The sequence below is a fragment of the Uloborus diversus genome, chromosome 2 (assembly GCF_026930045.1).
Source record: "Uloborus diversus isolate 005 chromosome 2, Udiv.v.3.1, whole genome shotgun sequence".
In the NCBI taxonomy this organism is placed as follows: Eukaryota; Metazoa; Arthropoda; class Arachnida; order Araneae; family Uloboridae; genus Uloborus; species Uloborus diversus.
In genome coordinates this window covers 13,576,182-13,601,292 of record NC_072732.1, presented here as the reverse complement: position 1 = coordinate 13,601,292, position 25,111 = coordinate 13,576,182, and the positions used below count along the sequence as shown (strand labels likewise).

Here is a 25,111-nt window from a genome sequence, read left to right as displayed (position 1 = left end):
TAAAATAAATGATTTGTGGAATTTAGATTCTTTGGGAATTCTTGATCCAAGTGAGAAAATAAATAAAAAAGAAGCCCAAGAATTGGCGTTAAAGCATTTTAGAGATACAATAGGAAGGCAAGAGGATGGGAGATATATTGTTTCTTTACCGTGGGTAAAAGATCCTCATTTGCTAAATGATCATAAAAATTTGGCAGAAAAACGTTTGAAAAATACGGTAAAAAATCTTAAATATACAAGAAACTTAGGGGACTACGAAAATGTCTTTTGTGAATGGGAAACAGAGGGAATAATAGAAAAAATTCCAATTTCAGAAAATAAAACTGAAACTGCTTCTCATTATCTCCCACACAGAGCAGTAGTTAAGGAAAGTTCGACTACTAGAATTCGTCCAGTTTTTGACGGATCCGCTCATTTACCAGGAGGTTTATCTCTTAATGATTGCATCGAGAAAGGGCCTAATTTGATAGAATTGATCCCTACCATCTTGAACTGTTTCAGGATTGGAAAGTTTGGGGTGGTTGCTGATATTCGTCGAGCTTTTTTACAGATAGCTTTGCAATCAGCCGATAGGGATTTTTTGCGTTTTTTGTGGTGGGCAGAGGGCAATCCAGAAAAGACACTAATTTATCGAAACGCTCGTGTCGTTTTTGGCGTAAGTTGCAGCCCTTTTCTTCTGGCCGGTACACTTGCTTACCATCTCGATCAAGCCCCAGATGAACTTAAAGAAACTGCGCAAAAACTTAGAGATTCTCTTTATGTGGATAATTGTGTGGCTAGCGTAGACAGCGTAGCAGAATTAGAAAATTTCCGTGAACATTCTTGTAGGCTTTTATCATCCGCAAAATTTGATCTTAGAGGTTGGCAGAGTAATGCATTAATTCCTGAAATCGCTAACTTGGAAAAAAGTGAACCGGTGTCGGTTTTAGGACTTTTGTGGAACACCGCTGAAGACACGCTGTCGTGCGATGTCAGAAAAATAACAATAGATGGACCAATCACAAAAAGAACTATTTTGTCCGTTACACATCAAATTTTCGATCCGATTGGTTTTACTTGCCCAATAACTTTGATACCCAAAATAATTTTACAAGAATGTTGGAAAATCAAAGCTTCGTGGGATTCTCGGCTTCCCGATGAATTAGTGAAGCGTTTCGAAAAGTGGAAAAATGAGATTGCAAAATTGTACAGTCTAAAAATATCCCGACGTTTATCCAAATTGCCATTTACTCTTAAAGACATAACTTTACACATTTTTTGTGATGCTTGCAAGACATCTTATGCTACGTGCATATATTTTAGAGTGGAACAGGTTGGATCCCCAGTAACTTGTCATTTGATTGCCGCTAGAGCTAGAGTTGCTCCTTTAAAAAAGATTACGATTCCTCGTCTTGAACTTTTAGCTTGTTCGATTGGAGCTAGATTAGCAAACACCATCATATGCGACTTACGTCTCGAAGCCGTAAAAACTGTCTTTTGGTCAGATTCTATGGATGTGCTATTTTGGATAAAAAAGGAAGGCCCGTGGGCAACATTCGTAGAAAATCGTGTTCAAGAAATCAGAAGACTGACAAAAATTGAACAGTGGAGATTCGTACCAGGAGTAATGAACGTAGCTGACATTCCGTCCCGAGGATGTACCTTAGGAAAGCTATTGCGTACGGAATGGCTGTGCGGACCGGACTGGTTGAAGAGATCTGCCGAATATTGGCCGAAAGACGAATTTCTGCCTGCCATGGAAGTAGTGAACGCAGAAAAGAAGAAAGTTATAATCACAGCTACTAACTCCGAAGATAAGGGAAAATACTACTACAGATATTCTTCTTACGTTAAACTACAACGAATCACCGCGTGGATTTACAGATTTGTAGAAAATTGTAAAAAATCCAAAAAAGATAGACGATTTGGTGTTCTTGACAGTAAAGAGCTTCAAAAGGCTGAACAAGTAATTTTAAAGCAAATTCAATCAGAAGCTTTTGGAAGAAATCCTGACGCAAGATTAAGATCGATCAATACAATCGTAGGCGACGATGCCTTGATTCGAGTGAAAACGAAGATATTTTTTAGAGATGATGACATGCATTTTCGGCTTCCAGTTGTACTTCCCTCCGAACACCCGGTTGTCCTTAGTCTCATTCGGTGGAAACATAAAGAGTTAGGACATTGTGGCGTACAACTGCTTATGTCAGCGCTTCGAGAAAAGTACTGGATTTTGAAGAGCCGGAAAACCATTAAGAAGGCAATCAAGTCCTGTATTGTGTGTCGAAGATTCAACTCTAAACCGCCCGAAGTTCAGGAAAGTGTTTTACCGGAAAATCGTGTAAAAGATGCATCAGTTTTCGAAATTCTAGGAATAGATCTAGCAGGACCCTTGATCCTCAAAGATAACTCAAAGGTTTGGATTTTGATTTTCACCTGTGCTGTTTTTAGAGCTGTTCAAGTTGAGATGTTGACTTCAGTGTCTACAGATAACTTTCTTTTGGGGTTGAGGAGATTCATCGCGAGAAGAGGCAGACCGTCAATTATCTATTCCGATAACAGAAAGAACTTCGTTATCGCAAAAAAACAATTAAGCAAGATTGATTGGAAAAAGATTCAAGATGAAACTACTGCTTCTTCTATTGCTTGGATTTTTATCCCCCTTTCTGCTCCCTGGTGGGGAGGATTTTGGGAAAGGTTAGTAGGAGTTTTGAAGAGAATTTTAAGAAAAGTTTTGGGTCAAACATCGTTGGATTATGAAGAGATGTTAACAGTCCTCTGCGACTGTGAGAGTATCATAAATTCGCGACCGTTGACTTACGTTAGTGATGACGTTCAAGATCTTACCCCGATTACACCTTCTATGTTTTTGCAAGAGATTAGAGAAATCGGTGTTCCAGACTTAGATGTGCTGGATCATCAGAAATTAAATAAACGTCACGCGTATACACAGAAAATACGAAAAGATCTCCGTTCGAGATTTCGAGTGGAATATCTCGGGCAGTTGCGACAACCTGGGACTACTAGAAATAATTCTCCAGTTCTAAAAGTTGGTGATTTAGTTATCGTGTGGACAGATAACTGTAAAAGAATTGACTGGCCACTCGGAAGAGTTCTAGAAGTGTTCACAAGTAAGGATGGATGTGTGCGAGTTGCTAAAGTCAAGACAAAAACGGGTGTCTTCATTCGTCCTGTTAAAAAGTTGTGTTCTCTGGAGTTGGGAGCGGTGTCATCTTGTGAGCTTCAAAAGTTAAAACCCCCTCCTGTGACTGTTCTTGAGGATTTGTGTTGCACCACCACCACCAGTTCATCACCTAGCCTGACAGCATTGAAGTTGAGTTCCAGAGTCCCGAGCCCTGAACTCAAGGTGGGGAGTGTGGAAAACGCCCAAGAACTGAACTGAACTGAGTAGTTAAGTTTAAATAAATTAGCCGGACTCGCGCACCTCGTAGCAGTTCTTATATAGCAGTATGTAATATTCAAAATTCTTGACATATTATTTTCGAGAGGTTCGTTGCCGATATCTTCATTATGTTGTGTTTATTAATTAACAAGTTTTTATTTGCAACTAACATTGTAGTTTATTGTGCTGTAATTAAATTTTTCTAAGTTAAAAAGTTCAAGTGTTTGTGTCACAATTTCTACACGAAGGAATATCTGAAGACTTCAGTACAAATGATTTCATTGCCCCGCGACTTTTGGAAGCGTTGAAGAAGTTAAATAGATGGTAAGAGTTTTTAAATTTAGAAACTTACTTTGACGCGCAACAATATGCTTGCACTGTTTTATTAACTGTAAAATCTGCTCTGAACAATATTCAGTTTTTCACAACTACTCGGTATTGGCCGAGTACCTGATCTGAAGTTGGCCGAGTACCGAGTACTCGGCAAATTGGTCGAGTAGGCCAAGTACCGAGTAGTTACCAAGTACTCGGTAAGTCTCTATTTTTTTTTTTCAAAATTTTTTTATTTCATTCTTTTTTAAGTGTAAATGTATTTCAAAAATAGTAAGAAGTTACCATTACAAAACTTCACCTTTTTTTCATAAAAATGCCTCCATACGAAAAAAACTATAAACATGCCTTAAACTTTAAGCAATTAGCACTAAAAATTTATCTTTGTCCCTCTCTGGAATCCCAGTAGCAGAAATTTTAAAGCCAGTCTGCAACACTATTTTTGGCAGTTGAAAATAATCTGCAGCATTACTATTAGTTTTATTTTTAAGTTTTCATAAAATACAGAAGTCCCTTGTAAAGGTCATGACTCGGAAGTTTTCCAATGGGCCAGTGGCTACTAGACCCTGAACACTTAGGGGTAGCTACAGTCGCCCGAGTTTTAAAGTATAAAAGTGGAGGTGGGGGGGGGGGGGCAGTTTTCACTACTTTCATAAAAATAAATAGAACTTTGCACACTATGAAAAACAATTATTCAATACATATTTATTAAAATATGGAAAATTTAAGTTAAAATAGATTTTTTTTTTTTTTTCAAAAAATGAATAAATAAATAAGTAAATGAGAAGTTGGCAGGAAAATGCATTTCAGATGAAGGTTTTAGTTTAGAGCAAAGCTTCCAAAGCAATGAAGATCAAATACAATTGTGCAGATAATAATTCACATTTTCCATGAAAATAATTAAAAAAAAAACATGATTTATTGTATATTTTATGTTGTCTTCAATAGTTTGTATTGAGGTAAACATCCAATTCTGTTTTTGTAAACTAAGTAAATATAAGGCAAGTAATAAGGTAACAAGTAGTAAGTAATAAGGCAAGTAATAGTCTCGTCTATTTCCATCTTGCGAATGACCAAACATGGCGCCTACACGAAAAATTCATAATTATAAATAGATTTTTGAATTTGTTACATAAAAGTAGTAATGAATTCAAAATTCTTAAAAAACTACAATTTAGATGAAATAGTAAGATTTTAGCACATTAGCTCTAAAGTAATGAAGATAAGATAATATTCTAAAGATAAAATTTTGCATTTTTATAGACAATAATTAAGAATTATAAGAAAAAAATGGAACACTTTGCATAATTTTCAACAGTTTGCATTGCAATAAACATGCAATTCCATTTATGAAAACCTAGGCACTTAAAGAGTCTTGCATACCAACATCTTGGGAATGACCAAACATGGTGTCTACGCCAAAAATTAAGATATAAATTTCTGAATTTGTTGCAAAAAAATAATTTAAAAATTAAAATCCTCATGAGACTACACTTTAGTTGGAATGTTTTTAGCGCTTTTGCATCCGAAGCAATGAGGATAAGGTGAAATTTTAAATATAGAACTTTTCATTTCTCAAGAAAATGAAAAAAAAAAAAAAAAAAAAGATTTGCTGCACATTTTAAGTTATGTTCATTAGTTTTGCAGCGAAATAAAACATAAAATTCTGTTTCATTTTTGAAAACTTTGGCACTTAAGCATCTTTTATACTTTGATCTTGTGAATGACCAAATATGGCGACTTTGTTTCTAGCTAAAATGCTGAAGCATCCATCCCCTTTCCCATCAAACGAGCTGATGTGTGCATCACATGACTTCCTTTTACTCCAATTTAATGTCATTTCCTCATTATTGGCAGTTTTAATATGATTCAATAGTTTACTCTCTAAATATCACCAGCAGTGGAAAAATTGAAACCAGATTAAAAAAAAAAATTCTTTTTTAAAAAATCGCCAAATTTGTCGTAAAGTTGGCGACAAACTTGGCGACCAAAAGACTGGCGATATATCACCAAGTGTCCGCCAAATTATAACACCACTTGAGTTTACATCGAAATTAACAATGATTTCCCCTCAAAAAGAGGCAAAAGATCCCATATGGAGCATACGAATGCGACCAAAAAGGAAGGTGCACAACTAGACTTCACTTGGAGTCTATGTACCAAATTTCAACTTTCTAGGACATACCATTCTTGAGTTATGCGACACACATACGCACATACATACGTACATACAACGAGAAAACTCGTTATGTGTGTGTAACTGTGAGAGTTTCAAGTGTAATTTTTTTTAAAACCTTAATAACTCAAAAACTTGATATCTCGATTTTTTTTCCGTCCCGAAAGATTTGAGATACAACGAGAAAACTCGTTGTAATTAACTCGGGAATCGTCAACATGCGTATTTCGGGTATCTGTACGTTCCTAGGCACATATCCACGTGTGGTCTGGTTGAAAAAAAAACTCAACATTCATTTGGGGGTGAGCAAAATGGAAATTAAGGCAGATTTTTAAATGATCTTTGGCAAGTTGTATTTCTTTTTTTTAATTATTAATTTATTTTTTCTGTTTCTTTTTGTTCTTTGGTAAAATTATCTGCAGGCCACTGGAAAATCTGGGACGCACGTCTCATGTTTCACAGTTTCTGCTAACAGGTCTGGAATTCATTTGTGTATTAATTAAATTATAACCATTTAAATATTACGTTTTCCCAAACTAATTTACGTTTCACAGCATACAAGTTGCTTGTGATGCAATCCTTAGCCCCGAACATCTGTTATTGGTATAAATGATAATGACAAAAATACTACTATACATAGTTGAGGCAAACCTAACCTGGCAGCATTGTGAAAGCTACACGATCCTAATCAGTGCATTACCTCGCTTCCATGTTAGGTTTACCACCACTATAGAGCAATGACACTGAAGAAACTTGATGCTCACTTCAGAGAAGATTTCATTCAAAATTATCATTACAATTGCTATTAATGTTACTATTGTATGGCACCAAACTTTTTAACAATGGGTTTTATATTCAATCATTTAATATGGAAATTGCTTGAAATTTACTGTTTTTTGAAGATTACTTTTTTTCTAAAGAACAAATATGGTCAAACAAAGTAATGGGACCTAAGTTGAGCCATCCCCTATCCATTAAAAAAAGAATCATCAAAATTGGTTCACTAGGTGAGACGCTATGAGTGGAAACATAAAAAAAACATATGTACGGTATGAAATAACCGCCTCCTTTTTGAAGTCGGTTAAAAAAGAGATGAAATATACTTTTTTTAAACATTAATCATAACAATTAATTTACAGTTTCTTGTGTTTAAGAGTTTTCTTAAAAAATATTTCAAAATTTTAACCCTCACAATCTCAGATGATTACAGTGGTACAAGGGATGAGTTAATAACTCATTATGAAAACAAAACTCTCAGTAGGGAAACGTGTTTTTGATAGATTGTTTATTGGAAGCAAAAACAGCGTTGTTTGAAACAAGTGTTTCTGTACGAGCTATTTTTTTCAACAAAAAGGGGGGAAGGGTCCATAAAAAATCTTTACATAAAGTCAAATTTGTAGATAAGGAGGCTTTAACGTACACAGGTTGATAGTAGATACAAAACTATGTAAATGAAACAAAGTAACAAAGAACTTAGTTGGAACTTTAAATAAAAAATTATTGTAATTTTTGGGACTCATTCATTAATTCTATGAGTCACTTTCAAATTTGAGACTTTTATGCCGAGCTGTCAACTTTTGAAAATCTAAATTCGTAGCAGAGTTTTCTGGTGAGGGGCGGGGGGGGGGGGGAGATGACATGTTTAATAAGAAATGTAACAAACCTAATAAATTTGTTCCATCTGTAAAATCTAGAAAGTACCTCCTTCCTTATTTTCAAAACCAAACTGATAAATTTAAAATGGAGGGGGGGGGGGGGGATAATTATTGAGATTTTTGAAAGTTGTTTTTAGCATTAGGTTATTTCTAAGTTTTGCGACAATTTTTAAACAACATGTGTTCCACATGGTGTCAAGCTGGAGTTTGTTCATTTTTAATGTACGTTCTAAATTTGTTCATTAAAAATAAGTTCCTTTTGTAACACATATGAACAAAAAGAAAAGGCGCCCTAGCATCCAAATGGGCCAAGACAAAGTGGAAGGAATGAATCCCTGGAACTGGCTAATTGTATTTTTTTTTTGCATGATTTAAAAAACAAAAAATTATAAGTGATATTGTTTGCTTTACTATTGTTTTTTTAGAAAAGAAAACCTGCACATGGAGGGGGGAACAAAAATTCTAAAAACGTTCTGACAAGCAGAGCTGAAAATAGTTGGTAAATAATAGTTGGAAAATAGATTGCTTTTTTTTTTGAGGGAGTGTCAAGTGTCAAATGAAGAAGATTGACAAAAATTACAAAGATGTACCGGATTACAGAATGATCTTACTTTCTTTTAAAAGGGGGGGGGGTATAATAGATAGAATGGTCACTTTTGGGATTTCACCGTCAACTTACATTAGGAAAAGTGCCAGGTAATTTTGAAAAAATAATTTTTGATTATTTTATCATTTAGAATAATGAAGTCTTTTTGTTTATTTTTAAGCAAAAAGTTGGAACATTAGCTACCACAAAAGAGCATTATTAACTAAATGATTACTATTGCGGACAATATCTGTATCAATGGAAGTTTTTTTAGGGTTTTAAAAAAAGAAGAAAATCTTAATTTTTGACGTGTTTTTGTAGCGTCGTAGTTCAAGGCAAGCGTAGTTCATAGAAACTATGATTTTTTTCGTCCCAGTTGGCAGCTCTGCTTTTATGACACTGTAGAGAGCCTGCATTTTAAAAATTACTTTTGTCGAAAATGATTTATATTTCCTCTTTCAAATATTGTCCAAGAAATATCATGCTGAACATTTGCAACAATTTAAAGTATTTATAAAACCACAAACAAAAGTATTACTTATTAAAATTACCTCTCTAAAAAGTGCAGAACCAAAACATTAGCAATTTTTGATTTACAAACAACCAAGTATATAAGTTTCTCACGTTTGATATAAAATCCATAAACGTTGTTGACTTCCTATAATTTAAAATACAATAAAAGATTGTTAAAAACATTCAGAAAAAATAATATTTTTTTGAAAAATAAAGTAAGAAAAAATACTACATTTTTAGCCTTCTTTCAGAGAACTAATGTTGATGAAGGATAATTAAAATTTTTCTTCCTAAGTTTTCCAGGTTCAATATGATTGCATTAAATAAATGAAAATTTTATTGACACTTATTAAAATATAACCACAGTAGAACCTCTTTAATTAATTGAGACTGAAGGGAATTTGAACTGTATCAAATTATATGTCTGGATTACAGAACATATTGTTTTTAACAAGTCCTGTTGCTGTTGTTGCAACTAACCTCAGTTTGTCGAAACCAGACAATCTGCCTTTGTATAGAAGTTTGGTAAAATCTCATTTGGAGTATAATGCTAAGTTTTGGTCTCTTTATTTTAAGAGAGATATTTCCTCGATGGAAAGGGTTCAAAGAAGGGGTATTAAGCAAAATGAGGGGACTTTCAGATTTAGGTTATGATGCCAGACTTAAAAGGCTTAATATGTACAGCCTGGATTAAAGAGAGTCAGAAGGGACATAATTCAGTTGTTTAAATTTCTCAAATAGAATGATGTTAGTAAGTTAAATTTTTACACAGAAAGCAGAAGAATGGGTCATTGTTTAAAACTATTCAATTCTCAGGCTAACCTGGAAATTAGGAAAAATTACTACTTACCATAGGGTTGTGGGCACTTGGAACAACTTATTGAAAGAGGTTGTAATGATCAAAAGGGTGAATAGCTTTAAGCAGGTTATTGACCATCATTGGGGATTAATAAATTGACTAGGTCCAGCCTAGCTGGGTCCAGAGCCTGTTGCTAGTCATCACATTTATATATGTATTTATCATTTTATTGACAGGAAATTTTCAATCCTGAATAATCTCCATGAATCTAAATATTTAAAGGAAGTCCAAGAACAGCAAAGGATATCGGAAACCCTCTCCCTTAGTGAAACCCAAGTAATATCAGGGTTGTCCTATTTTGTCCACCTCGGAAAAAACCGTCCCGGACAAAATGTCATTTTGTCCATTTCGTAAAACATTTTCGGTAAACTGAAAGTTTTTAGTTAAAAAATTGAAAATGATAAATATAGTTGACATGAAGTGAAATCTATTCTTGTAATACAAATACAAATGTGATGATCAGCAACAGATTCTGAACCCAGCGAGGCTGTTTCTAGTCAATTTTTTAGTCCCCGATGAAGATCAATGGCCATTTTAAAGCTATCTACCCCCTTGCTCATTATAGTCTCTTCCTGCATACTGTTCTGAGTACCCACAATCCTCTAAAGCAGTAATTTGTATGATATTAACATATCCATAAAAACATGCAGAGCACATAAATATTTTACCATGGGGTGACATCAATAAAACTCGAAAAACATAAAACAGTTAAATGTTTTTAGTCTATAAATCTTCATTTTGTATGTATGTCTCCAAGCATTTCTTTCGACTTTTCCATTGAGTTTAATTTTTTTATTGTAATACATAATAGTGTAATCACGCCTAATATCTTATTCACATTGTTGCATTTTATTACTTTTAAGTAAATTATGATCTGAAATTAGTTGCACCAATGTGTAATTAAAATTTTTTTTGGATTTACTAAATTATAAAATAAACAATCATTTTATTTAAATTAAATGATTAATTCATAATATATAAGTATTAGAATTACAGTTGGCTCTCTGTTTAACGAGGCTCTATTTAACGACTTTCTCTATTTAATGACGGCTTTTCACGGTCCCAGATGGTCCACGGTAGTGCTAAAAGCATTCTATTTGAGGACAATTTTTTGTGGTCCCCTGAAAGTCATTAAACAGAGAGCCAACTGTATATACTAGCCTTATTACACCATAACAATTAATTTATGTATGGATAATCAGTTGATTTTTCATTTTTTCCATTTCGTGCAGTTTCTTCCGATGTCCCGGACTTTTTACAAACAAGTGAACAAAATACCAACCCTGAGTAATGTAATATATGGTCAGGGAAGGCCATATTAAATGTACATCCGTGGCCATCAAGGAAGACCTTGGGACTCTGCTGAAAAGCGAGAGGGTTCTTTTATGGTCATTATCCTGACATACCCCACACGGGTCGTAAGAGGCGACTAAAATAGGGATATCCAGGACTAAATCAGTTTTCTCTCTCTGGTGTCCCAGATCTGCAGGTCAACTGAGAGAAGCTGTTCTTTGTCTGCACCACGCAGGGTTGTTTGGTTTAAACCACGTTGATTTAAACCATGGTTTAAACCAATTGGTTTTTTAAAAAAAACATGCGTTTTTTTTTTTAATGTTTTTTTTTTTTTTTAAAAAGTCAAAAAAAAAAAAAAATCCATTTTACAGGTTTACATTGATTTCCCCACACATATTGAAGAATGTAAAATTCCATTTATGCTAAGTTCCTAGCTAAGTTGCAGAGATAAATACTAAAATTGCAAAGTTGCTTCTTCAAAATGTATTACAAGCTTTAATCGAAAAAAAAATAATAATATATTTTTTATTTCATATATGTGCTATAAAGCAGATTTCAGTCAACTTCCATCATTATGCTTAATTTGCATGATTAGTTAAGATTTACTAAGGATTGAATCTTTTATTTGTAGATGCAATTCATTATATTGCTCACTCCTGTTGCAGGGGTGTGACATTTTTGCCCATTTATTTGCACTTTCCTGGAATTTTAACTTTGACTTGTAAGGTAATCAACAGTCTAACTTAATTGTTTGCACCTAAAAATTAAGATTTGTTCTGCAGGTGAACACAAATAATATTTTTTGAATCAAATTAAAAAAAAAGTTTATACTTCATATTATGATACATAATAGTTCCTTATATTATAATGTAGGAAGATTAAAAGACAAATTTTTAAATTCCCAGAACAAAATGCAAATGTATGTGCAAAAATTGATTGAGAAATATATAAATCTTCACATATAAACTACACTCTCCATTGGTGTTTTTTTTTTTTTTTTTTTTTGATTCTGTGTGCTCAAAAGATTTTAATTGGCTATACACCTATGCTGCTTTATGACTATTGGGTGCAGATAATTCTTAGTTTTTCCCCCCTTTTGTTCAATGGAAGCAGAAAGCTATTTTAATTATTTAATTTAGTTACAAGATTTTGTTCTTATCTCTTTAATTAATCAAGAAATTGGGTATAATGTGACTATTGAATAACTGTTAATTACATAGAACCTTAATTACCTTCCGAAATTTTTTTTTCTCGCAAATAGTATTTAAACTAAAAAAAAACCCGGTTTAAACCAAAAAAACCGTTTTTTTTTTTTTTTTTGTTTTCTTGAAAAAAACCGGTTTTTTTACCAACCTTAGCACCACGGACAGGTCATGTGGTTAACAACAGCCTGAACAGGCTAAAACGGATCATAAGTGTTACAGAAAACACAAATGTTCTGCAATATAAAATAATGTTTATTCAGTTAAAATTACATAATATAATAAAAGCAGCATTATAGTAGAGACCACTAAAATAATTTTATTTATAGTTCATGTATTTCATCTGAGCAGTGTTCAGATTAGTGATCGTTCAGATTAGTCTGACTAGGAATGAAGAGGTTTTACTGCACTGTATAAAAGTAAAATTGTTTAACTTTAAACGGATAAATTAAAAAAAAAAAAAGCAGTACAAATAACTTTTCCGTTGCAGTTACTGTCCTCAGTGCATTTTCAATTTTCAATCTTGACAATTACCTTTTTTGTTGACTTATCATTTATTTTTTATTAGCATTATAAAAAATACTGTAATCAATAGGATACAGTTAAAAGGTTTAACCAAATATGTTGTATTCAACCGAAAGTTTGGTATTCAGTATTTGGTAAAATATATGGTGCATCTCCAACTAGGTGCAAACATGGCAGTGACAACAGACTTGTTTGTTTTCCCAAATTTTGAAAATAAACAAATTGTCAAGCATGATTAAAACAAGTGACCCATATTAAATGGGAAATATCAATAAGATAGTTAAAGAGGTAATGAGTTATATCAAATGTCAGCCTGTTCACAGGTACGTTATTTTGAATTTTTCTAGGGATTAAAGGGTATGAGTGTTGAACGCCCAAACGTAAAATTTTAAGAAGGGCTCAGATACTTTCACCATGGTTTAGCAGGATATTTTCCCCATGGAAAATGATTTCAGTACAGATTCGAGTTTCTAAAGTTTGACATTTTTAATAATGGGTGGAGAAGAAATGTTTCGACACTTTTGCAAAGAAAAAATACTAAAAGCAAGGAAGTTCTAATTTCTATGCGGGAGGGGGGCTTGAGGCCCCACTTGCCCCCCTATGTGGGCGCCTTTGGTGTATACTCAATGCAAATTTTGTCGCAAAACTAAAAGACCGCTCCCACTTTCATAAAAACATTAGTTTTTCAATTCCCCCCTCCCTGCCCGACCCCCCAAAATGATGGCCTTGCCTGTTGGCTATTATGTCATAAGGTTACATGCTCTCCAATATTTTCCACAATATAGAATTACAATAAGATACTATGGGCATTCCTCTGAGTGAGCAGCGATCATATTTTGTCTTGTTGAACACAAAATACACAGATCAGTCAACAATATTAAAATGGAAGAGATGGGGGAACATGAGCGAACATTTCAGCAATCTGAAAAGCCTATAGCTGGGGCAAACCTAACCTGGCAGCATTGTAAAGGTTTCCTAAATCACAGCATTAAGAAGCTGTCAATGTTAGGCTTACCACAATTATAGTAATACAGTATAACATTTATTAAAAACTACTATTGCAAACATTTCATTATTTGATTTGTTAGTCTCAGTCTGCTTAAAAATGTTATTGCTATGCAGTACCAAAATGAAGGATCTTAAAGAAAAGTGACATACAAAACAAGAATGAGTTGCAGCTGACTTCGATTTTATTCCAGACTGTAACACAGCACTAAGCTGTGCTTCTGTAATATCACTTCTATCTGAAAAGGAGTTAAGGGCATATACAACTTTTATGCTCTATTGAAATGTTACACATACTGCTATTGAAATTAGAATATTTATAAATGTCTTTGAATCTAAAGAATTAAAGCCACTACTTATGGAATACCATTTCTAAAACAATGAAATATTAAAAATACAAATTGGTTTTATGTCTTTAAAAAATCAGGTTCAAATTAACTTCGAGTTTGAAGAACTATTCAATACAATTCAGGGACCAATCCAGGATTTTTTTCTCGCTACCTATTTTTGTGAAAGTATTGCATCATTCTATTTTTGTGAATGTTTTTTTTATCATCAGCACTGTTTTTGTGAAATTTTAGAAAGAGGCATCCTCATTTTTGTAAAAGAGGTAGAATAAGTAAAATTTTAATTCCAAAAGCATAAATGTCATCTAGTATTATTTTTAACAGGTTTTGTTTTTTTTTTCTGGGGGGGGGGAGCTAAAAATCTAAGAAGTACAAAAAATACCATCGTAATTTCAGCTTAATGGGCTATGTACTGTGTACAATACAGGAAATTATAAGAAAAACGGTTTCCCAAAACAGAAGTTGAAAGATTGCAATAATATTGCATAAATACACTTTGGCGAGAAACAGCTAAAAATTGGTTAAAATACTACAAAAAGGTTTCTATTTAAGCGATTGTTCATATAAACCTGCTTAGAATTTTAATTTATGAGTAAATTTTGTTTTAAACAGAGAAACAAATTTTATATTTTAAAATACAAATTTTTGAAATTTTTGAAGTTTTTATGAAGCTACTGATTTTATTTCTTGACTTTTGTGAAAGTACCGATTTCAAAACAAGATTTTTGTGAAGGTACCAAAAAACGGTAGCAAAATCAGCCTGTATTGGGCCCTGCAATTACTGCCAAACAATTTTAAACAGTCCTTTAACAGTGTTGCCGACCAAGAGGGATGATTGATGGCACAGATTGTGCCATTGAAATGATTTTAAAGGTATTTTTATCTTTTTAGAGGGAAGGAGTTCACATTCTTGGTCTTTCATTGTTCTGCAGGGGAAGGGATGAACAATTTTACCTAAATGCAGACATCGGTCATTCAGTAACTAAAAAGCCCATTAGAATAATGCTGCCAGTTAGTTTAAATACTAAAAAGTTGCTTTAGTAGCCTGTTGTATGAAAAATAGAAACCAGAGGCAGATAATAGTTTCTAAAATAATGTCGAATTTCTGAAAAAAGCAGCCTTTTTGTATTGCATAATTGTAATGATATAAGCAGGACCACTCACACCAGGGAGCTAGACCTATATACACGGGGCAAAATTTCTGAAAATTTTCCCTAAACAGTCTTTGGAAAAAAAAAAGAAACTAAAAACATTTTCAACCTTTTTCAAAGGGCACTAAAAAAACAAGTAAAACATTCTGTCACAATTTCTCATACTGCTATTTAACGGTAAAAGACAGACTGCATAAAAAGCAGGGCTGTGAAGTCGGAGTCATAGTCGAAGAGTCAGAGTCTGACTGATTTTGGAGTGAAGGAGTCAGAGTCGTTGGAAAACATGCCGACTCCGACCTTCTTTTTTTTCTTTCCTTTTTACTGACTCTCTTTGTATTTTTTTGAAAACTGAATGTATAAAAAGATACTAATGAGAAAATAACTACCGTTATGGCAATCAGCTAGCTTGAGTGCTCACCGAACTAGCCGTCCCCTAGTTTGCTTGCTTTTTAATTTAACTAATAGCAACTGTCAGCAAACGGTTTTGTTGCCTAACATTTTCAAGTAATCACTCACTTTCAAATAAAAATAGAAATATAGTGTTTTGTTTGATCTCAGTTATAAAATAGTTAAAGAAACGTAACAAATTAGTAAGTCGAGGCCCGTAGCTAAGGTTGAAATTTTTAAGGGTGATCGGCAAATTCAAAGAAGTTCTGGTGCGAAAGCACGAATCCAAAAGATCCGATGAAATAATCTAATGTTTTTTTTCTTTGTTAAGACTATTTCTACAAGCTTGGTTCTCACTAAACAGTATGGAACAAAATACTGTAAATGATTTCTTGAATATAACACTCAATTATTGCTGTTAATCTTAAAGTCTTCATATTAAGGTTAATTCTAAAGCAGCCAATAAAATTTAAATTAAAAATTTAGCGAAGAAGAAATATAGGCATAGTAAAAGCTATTCGTACAAATTTGTATACCGCCGCATTTTGTGTAAAAATAGCTCCTGACGTACATGTGCCCTATTTTCGTTGACATTTTATTGATGAAATATAATTTAAAATATATTCGCGAAAATTTTCAGAAATAAAATATTTATATTTTTTATAAACTCTGAAATTAACTTTGGGTGTCATCTACCAGATAGGTGTCAACCGGGGTAAGCCACCCAATTTCAAGAAATTGGATTTAGAAAAAGAGCTTTTTTTTTCTCTCAAGATACAGCTTTCAAAAATTGAAAGCACACGATTTGATCAATATCTATTTGTAAAAAATTAAAGGGGGGCAAATTACAGGTAATCCTTTTTAATTTTTTTAAAAGGGAGTTTTATGTCATCTCACTTTTTAACTTGTAACTATTGGAAAATTTCATTTTTAAATTGAATTTTTAACGTTGTATGCGTCTTGAGTTTACAATAAAAAAACAAAATATGAAATTTTCATAAAAAGGAATTAATATTTCAATCTCTGTTTAGAGGTTTCCCCCTTCCCCTGAAGGGAGAGAGGGAGTCAAAAAAAATCCGGAGTTGGAGTCGGGTGTTTCAAAATCCAGGAGTCGGAGTCGGGGTCGGCCGTTTTCCTTTCGACTCCGCAGCCCTGATAAAAAGTGCTAGAAATGCTGCAGTCACGATAGTTCTGATTGAGTGGAAATTAGCAGTTGTTTTTTAAAAAATGAATGAACAAAAACGGTACAATGCATTAAAAGCAAAATTTTATTGACATTTATTCAGAATGCAAAGAGCTAACAAAAATAATTGTAGCAGAAACTGTTTGCAGACATGCCTAACACAAAGATTAATTCTTTACAAAAATCTTGATGGTAAAAATATAGCCTTTAAAAAAATCGCGATAGCAACAAACTAAATTTTTTGTTCAAAAATATGAACATTACACATCTAATCATGAATGTTTTATTGCATTTCATTTAATACTTTTATAAACACTTATTTCACAGCCAAAACTTTTTTGATTTTTTTTTTCAGAAAGAAAATGGTTAATTTATACGCCAACTTTTGACTTTTTTTCCCCCGAGCAAAAAGAAGAAGAAACAGAGTTTTTATGTATTTGGTCATTTTTCACTAATATAATCACACCCACAGTAAGATAAAAACTTAAAGTATCTGCGCACTCAGCTCAAAACTCTCTTCAGGAATGAAAATCAAGAATAAGATCAACTGTTCTCAAAAGCTAAAATAAAATTGTGCATTTATCTGTCATCTATAAGAAAAACTATGTCACCAACAAAAAAAGAAAGTATTTGTATTAAATTATACAATCAAAAAACCTTTAAGAGCTCTATAATTTTATATCTAAGCCCTATAATATTAAAATATCTATTTTCAACTAGTTGAAGAAAATTCCATATTTTGAACAAGGATACATGTGTTCTCTAAGATTTTATCTCCTCTTGCTGTGAGAATGCAAAATACAGAAATCATTGTCAAAGAGTTAGATAATTGACATATCTGTTTCTTGAATGCTTAATAAATTGATTTGAAGAATTAACCAAAACAGAGAATGCCGCGAAGAAATAAATTTACATTTCATATAACATCATATCAAAGTGATTTGTTTACATTTAGTACATATTTTGTTACGGTCACAGTTCAACGAAATTGAAAATGAAAATCGTTTGCGTGAAGACGGAGCTTACGTTCGACGAGCACGGCCGGTAGCGTCCGGTTAGATGATCACGTGCTCCAATCAACTGCTTAGAATGGTAACCGCTGCGGTAACCTGTTGATCATAGAACGCTGCGGTTAGTAATCGGTTACCTACCGATTAACCGGTGAGGTTCGTCGAACGCAACCGGAGTGATGATTTGCGATATTCGCAGCTCCGGAGCTCGAATACGGTACCTTGCGGTGATTGGCAATACTACCGAAAAAGGTAAAGCATTCCATTCCACGCGCTTTCTTTAGGGTAAATTACAGGCTTCAGACAGATTATGGTGTAATATAATTTTAGAAGAATACAAAGGAAACCTTCCCGCAGACAGGATGAAAAAATATACTGTCATTCACAAAGCGTCAAAGCAAGTTATAAGTTACGGTATGTGTTTGTTTTACCTTTTTCATCAGCCATTAGACAGTGGCTACAGCACCCCTTACAGTTTATTGGAGGTGCGAATCAGCGGCTCAAAGTAGTCCTCATGCGTCAGTTTCTGTTTAAATAAACGAAAACTAGTGCACATTTGAGCAATTCTCATTAACTTGTTATCAAGTGCTGGAATAATAAATTCTTAATTTGGTTACTCGCACTTTGGGTATTTATTGAGCAATCACGATTGCTTATTGTTTTCATTAGTTCCTTTTTCAACCCCACCGTCCTCTGCAAGCGCGGCTCCTCCGTTCCTGGGGAATCCACTTCTCCTGGTCGGTAAGGTCCATATGCTACATACACGTCTTCTTACCCTTACATACACATACACACGCACGCGCCTTTCCACACAAGCCAACGTGCATACAAGTATCAGGTCTACACGCACACCCAAGCCTACATATACACAACTGTACACACGAAACCTCCCAAGAGGAAGGGCAGACTTGGGGGGACAGGAGCCGTTTCCAGAAGCAATAACTCCAATGAGTAGAGTCCTGTCGCTACTTGTTATTGCGAAAAAATAATTTGAATCAATAATTTCAGAATTCAAATTAAATTTTGTTTTTTTAGCCAGAAGATTGCCAGAAAAGGGCAACCACTCAAACACGAACACGTGCTCCAATCCAGAATGGCTGATCTTAAGCTGATGCGTCGGCTAATAAATATAGGGGCCTTAGTTATGTTAACTAATTTTGTGTGAGTTTTAAGTTAAGAAAGAGCATTAAATTAAAATTTTAAATCAACAGCTGGTACATTTTCCCAAAATTTTGAGCTGTTGTGTCACTCTCTTTGCTGAGACGAACATGTTGTACTCTTTTCTTGTCTTTTTGTTGACATATAAGTATTTTCATAAGACAATATTAGTCGATTAGACCAGTGTTGAAGTTGATGAAGGTCGAGGGTAGAGGTGGGGAGTGGTCCTTCAAATTAAATTTTCAAATTTCTAAACACAGCTACAACTTCTATTAACCAATTTTTGAAAAATCCTCTTTTTTTTTTTTAATTTTTAATGAAAACTTTTCCATTTTGGAAAGGGAATAGCTGCTCCACCTTGCCCCCCCCCCCCGCCCCCTGGATACGCCCATGCACATGAATGAAAATGTACTGAAAGCTGCCCTGGCGACGGCTCCAAACCTCGTGAAGGAGAGGAAAATTCTTATGTTCTGCATCGGAGATCCTGGTACAGTGAAATCTGTTTAAATTGACCATTTGCGGTGCACTAAGTGGTCAACTTTACAGGATTTGCTATATATAATTTCAAATCGTGATTTTTTTTTTTCCATCTGACAAACAGCATTCCCAAGCAAACTTTAAAAATACCATTCAAAAATGATTTGAGTCCTTTGACGGACTCCATCTCTTTTATTGACGTGAACAAAAATTTTACTTTTTGCACTTTTAAGATCGTCGAAAAATACGGTTGTTGTCTATTGCTGGGTTCCAGAATACGTTTTGCAACGCGCATCTTGGAAGCATTAGAAATATATGTAATTTAAACGTAGAGGCCTGTGACGTAGCTGGCCAGTTGTTTTCGGGAGGGGGGGGAGGGGGAGTTACATCCATAGTTGATAGTGTTTGAAATTGATAGTACTTGAAAATTGATTTTACGAATGTATCCTTCAGGGCAATCACGGGTTTTAATCACAGTGAATTAGGAAAAAATAGCTTCAGTGAGATTCAAAACTTTAGATGTCAAATTTGGCACCTATTGTTAAAAATCCAGGCATCAATTCAAAATATTTGGTCGCAGAACGCGACTGACGATCGCTTATTTCTAACACTGCATAGTGGAGAAATGGGGGTGTTTCTTTCAGTCGAAAGTGCAATAGAGCATCAGTCTCACTGTACACCGTATGCTGTCTCACTGTATCCCATGCGTTGGAATACAGTGAGACGTTTTTCATACTGTCTCATAAACTTTAAATAGTAATGATATTTTTTGTGTCTCAAAAGTTTGTATTATTTAAGTTGCATTACAAATCCACTTTGAACATTTTATTATAGAATCAAAGCACCCAAATTTCTTGAATTTTATGTTTTTTGTCGTACTGTGCCCCACCCCCACTCTCCCCTACTCTGTGGTCTAACCTAGGATTTGCAAGCTATCTGTAGCAAGTTATATTGATAGTAGTTATGTATGTGTGACAAAAGCCAATTATTTTACTTAATTTGCGAGAAAATGTATCACACAAAGACAGCAATTCATAATTTAATTAAACATTTTATTTTGAAAGTATTTCATTGCTTAATTTATACATTTGAAACATTTTCTTGCATTTTGCAGGGAAACACTCTTTTTAGTTTCAACGAAGTTGAAGGAACTGTTGAAGCCATTTCATTGAAAACAAATTTCATACCACTGAAATTACCATGACCTTATGTTAATATAAGTTACGAAACTTGAAGCCTTCGTTATATCAGATTCTTCGTTAAAACTGGATTCGACTCCATTACTATATACGCTAAAATTCTTGTTCAACTGGGCGTATGATGATATCATTGACGTCAACATGAGGGGGTGTTGATAGAATGTATGCGACCGCGTTTCCTATGTCTTCAGGGAGCAGAGGGACCATTTCTTGAAAATCATCGCTAAATTTCTTTTCTTCCTCGCCAAAGGTCCTTTTGAGAAACTCCGTTTTCACCATACCTGGAGCAATTGCCTGTAAAAACAAGTACAGTTTGTATATTTTCACTGCAACTGAAAACATAATTTTAAAAATAGTTTAAGGTTCGAAGGAGGCAAAACTATAAGCTTCGAAGTCGGTAATTTCGTAGTCCTTAAAATTAATTAACTGACTTACGAATAATGAAAAAAAAAAAAAAAAACAAATAGTGCGGTTTTTTTTACAAGGCATTAATTTCAAGGTTTAAAATATTGAAACGTATATGTAGCTAGAGATGCAAAAAAAAAAAAAGAGTATGGGGAATTAACCCGGGATTTTAAGGTAATAAACCCAACTGAAAGGGAAGTTTGATGTAAACCATGGGTGGTGTTAAGGGGTGGGGGGGGGGGGGCTAAAGGGGGCTTAGCCGCCCTTGACAGTTTATTAGCCCCCTAAAAGAAAAAGAAAAGAGGTTGCAAAGCTTCTATCTACATTTTTTTTTTTTTTTGTTCTTCAAAAAATAATACTCTCCTAACAATTTAAAGAAAAAACCTTAACCAATAATATTCTACAAATCTTTTCTTATGCCTTCTTAGCTTTGCTCGTTGATGTTTACAGTGACGAATCTGGGGATTCCTGCCTTAAGCGGCACCTCCTGAGAGTACCGAACTGACCCCCGCCATCCCCCCCATTAAGCGACCAAAGAAGGTCTAAGATGACTAAAAATTACCTTTTTTAACATCACCAAAGGAAGCTTTAAAATATGTTATTATGATTAGTGTTTTTAAATCTTTATAATCTACTACTTCATTTCTTAACAGTTTTCTTTTTTCCCTGCACATTTCAGTTTTTCTAATTTCAACAGCGAAAAATTTCCAGTAGAAGCCCCCGACTCACTTAAGTCACCAAAGATGGCTTAAAATTGATTTCAATTAAAAAAAAAAAAAACTGTTAGGGTGCCCCTTTCCCTTAGCATTACCAAAAGTTGCCTAAAAGTGCGATTTCTAACGACCCTTTTGAAATTTTCCTGTCCTCCAACCCAAACACTGAACCCCTTCTCCAAACATTGCTAACTATTGACTAAAATTGCGTTTTTAAGACTTAAACTTTGAAAAATTTAAAAGGAGTATTAACGGATCCAACACCTCTCCGTCCTTCCTCGGATGCCACTAAAAATTTCACATTAAAAAATTCCGTATAAGAACTATCTTACATTTTAAAAATTCACCCCATTCATTTTTCTTCTGTAAAAAAAATTTGATATAGAACTGGAAGGAAGATGGATAACATCGTCCGTTTCAATTTTTAAAGGTTTTAACCGTCCTACCGAACTTGACACACATACGCATTCTTTCCATTTTTTAATTTTAGCGCTATTTTTTGGCTGGGGTTTAAGCAGACCTGTCATTTCAAAGTTTTCCTTGAGGGGGGGGGGGGGGAGAGAATGGAACGTACTCAATGCATATTATAGGAAGAAAACAACAAAATACATAAACAAATACATGATAACAATTTTTGTATGGAATACGGGAAGGGGGGGGGGGATTAGATCTCTCTGATTCCCTCCCTTAAATGACGGCATGGGAACTTAGCCCCTCCAGAGGCTAAAGTCTAACTTTGCCCATGAAATAAACTCCGTCATTTTTTTCACATTGACATTAGATATAGAGCGCGAAGATTTAAAATTTTATTCAGATAATCAATCTTTGTATGTTCTCAAGAACAAGTTTTTAGAAAAGTAAAACTGTATAAAAAGAAAAAAATATACATCTCGAAGAAACTTGTTTATTATTTTTATTTTTCGTATAACTCAGATTCGTTGGTTGATGTCCGAAAATATTTACGCGTTGGCAGTTCTTGCTCATAGATCATCAGCCATAATATCATGAATGATATGGCTTAACTTTATTAGCAGCGATTATTACCCTTTTATAACTAACTATAGCTGCGTTGCCCGGCTTTGCTCGGTCTACCTTTAAATAAAAATTGTGTCAAGTGATGTATAGTCAACAATCAGGCTTAAATAAATATAAAAAAAAACATCATATAAAATGTCCCTTCCAAATAATGGCGACAGATATTAAAATACTTTTAAGAATTAAAATGAGAAAGATGGATTTAAAAAGCGTAACCATGGAAACACAAAATAAAATAACTTTAAGAAACTAAAATGAGAAAGATAGAAATAAATAATGGAGTCAAAAAGCGTAACCGTGGAAACGCGAAAATAAAATGGTTTCGATACATATAAAATTTTTCGAACTTGGTTTGAAGAGGCTTGCAACTTTTTTCTTAGAGTTAAGCTTAGTTTTCCGACCATAGGTCGAGATAGATCTGAAGTAAAAAAGGTCACTCTTCCAGTGGTATCAAAAACAAAACTGTGGGGCGATTACTTCACTTTTTATTGATGCTTTTAATGAAGAAAGTAGTGGCAAATTTTCAGCTATTCCCAAAAAAAAAAAAAAAAAAAAAAAAAAATGCGAGCTAAAAACGCAAATAACTCCCGCCGTAATTAAGTTGGAGCATTGAAACAAATTGCGTAGAACGCGAAAAATTCTACCCTTTTCAACGGTATGTAATATTAATAAGTGCAGGGAATTTTTAACCCCCATATTCGAGAATTCATATGAAAATTGGGCCTAAATTGGAATAAAAAAGGAACTATTTATCAAATACTTTTCGAACTGGTCTGTAAACCTTTCCGGTGCTGAAAGAAGGATACTCTGAAAATTACAGCGATATTGACCGGGTATTTCTCGAGTTTGGCGCGTTCACAGAAACAGACGCTTTTTGGAGACTTCATTCACCAAAAGACTCTTTTGGAGACTTCATTCTCCAAAAGACTCTTTTGGAGACTTCATTTTATACCATGCAGAGATGACCCAGTTTGTCAGCTGCAGTCATTCAGGGTATCTTTGAGCCAGTCCAGATAACTTTCATATTTTTTATCTTTTGGTTTATTTTAAAATCACAAAGAACAGATCTTATTTTATGACTTCAACAGCAAGAATGGATCACTGGGACTTAGTTTGTTTGACTAATAAAAAACTAGAAGTGGTGCAAAGTTATCCGGACTGGTTCGGTTCGAAGATACCCTGAATGTCTGTAATTTTCGTTCCTTGTCCTTTTCATGAAATGGCAACTTAAATAGTAACGTATTTCTGCGACCTCAACTAAAATTCTGCTCTTAAGGGGTCACAGTACCTTTCAAACATTTTTTTTTAAATTTAAATAAATTTTATTATTTTTTTGAAACCATAACATGCATACATATTTCTTAATCAATAATTTATTTTCAAAATTTAAAAATATTGCCTACGTTTTTTAAAAATTCAAAAAATTGAGAAAAACTTCAATTTTTTACAAATCCCTAAGGTTTTTGTATTTTTGCACTCATTTAAAAAAGTTTTTTGCTAAGCGATCACTATAATCATCTCTAAAAATCTGTGCATTCATTTGTTTATGAGTTTATTAGAAAATTTTCTGTGATTAATTACGTAAAAAATCAAAGTTTTTTAAAAATAATTTGGTTTTCAAAGGTTTAACAATCTCTAAACATTTGAGTAATTTATAAAATGCTTATCGAATGCAGTTTTGTCAAATATGTTATCTCAATTGCAAAAAGTATTACTTTTAAAGCTGATCTTTAACAGAAAAAAATCCTTAGGGATTCTAATGACATGAAGACACAAAAAAACCATCATCGAGAAAAAGCAGTTTAAAGTTTTTCTTTGGTATAAGAACACATAGCGAGCATGACCTAAAACTACTCATAACTTTTTAAATATTTGAACTAAAGCAATGAAACTTTTCCCCTGCATTCAGAATAGTTTTTAGTTTTGAAATAAGCAATAATTTTTTTTTTGATCGTTTCATCATTTTTGAGGTACTGTAACCCCTTGTTTGTCTTACTTTACTGTTCAGCACAAAGGTATTTATTTATCTTATTTATCTTAATATAAACTTGTTTTTTATGTTAAACAATAGATTCCCATTGCTTTCATCAAATAATTATTTTTGTCGAATATTTCTGAGCAATCACGATTGCTTATTGTTCTCATTTGACTGTTTTGATGTCCTTTGATTTTATTTTCTCACCGCCACCCTCCGCACCATCACCGTCGACCGGGTCCTCACGATGCTGCACCTGTAGCGAAAACCATCTCCAGGTTGCATCCATGTCCTACACACACGCGCATACATACGCAGCTACACACACACACGCACGCACACACACACAAACGTACACAAACACAAACACATACACCTACACACACATACACAAACACATACACACAACTACCCACACATTCATGCCTGCACACAGACACAAACACATATGCCTACACACACATACACATACCCCCCCCCCACCCCACACAAACACATTCATATACACGACTACCCACACACTTATGCCAGCCCACAGACACAAA

The 25,111-nt window shown here is 33.9% G+C and overlaps 2 protein-coding genes across 4 annotated transcripts in view; both read right to left on the bottom strand.

Moving 5' to 3' along the window:
• Positions 1-17,507, bottom strand: part of LOC129217738 (AP-4 complex subunit mu-1-like) — a 62,789-nt gene extending 45,282 nt beyond the window's left edge. For both annotated transcript variants that reach the window (XM_054852074.1, XM_054852073.1), the window contains exons 1-3: positions 17,348-17,507; positions 13,680-13,765; positions 8,681-8,787 (exon numbers count right to left, since the gene is read on the bottom strand). In XM_054852074.1, the coding sequence (XP_054708049.1) occupies positions 8,681-8,787; positions 13,680-13,765; positions 17,348-17,405 (251 nt within the window). In that variant the 5' untranslated portion in view covers positions 17,406-17,507. The remainder of the gene's footprint in view (positions 1-8,680; positions 8,788-13,679; positions 13,766-17,347) is intronic.
• A 2,769-nt stretch (positions 17,508-20,276) lies between these two features.
• LOC129217739 (dehydrogenase/reductase SDR family member 11-like) overlaps positions 20,277-25,111 on the bottom strand; it is a 40,721-nt gene continuing 35,886 nt past the window's right edge. For both annotated transcript variants that reach the window (XM_054852078.1, XM_054852077.1), the window contains exon 5: positions 20,277-20,732. In XM_054852078.1, coding sequence (XP_054708053.1) covers positions 20,532-20,732 — 201 coding nt within the window. In that variant the 3' untranslated portion in view covers positions 20,277-20,531. The remainder of the gene's footprint in view (positions 20,733-25,111) is intronic.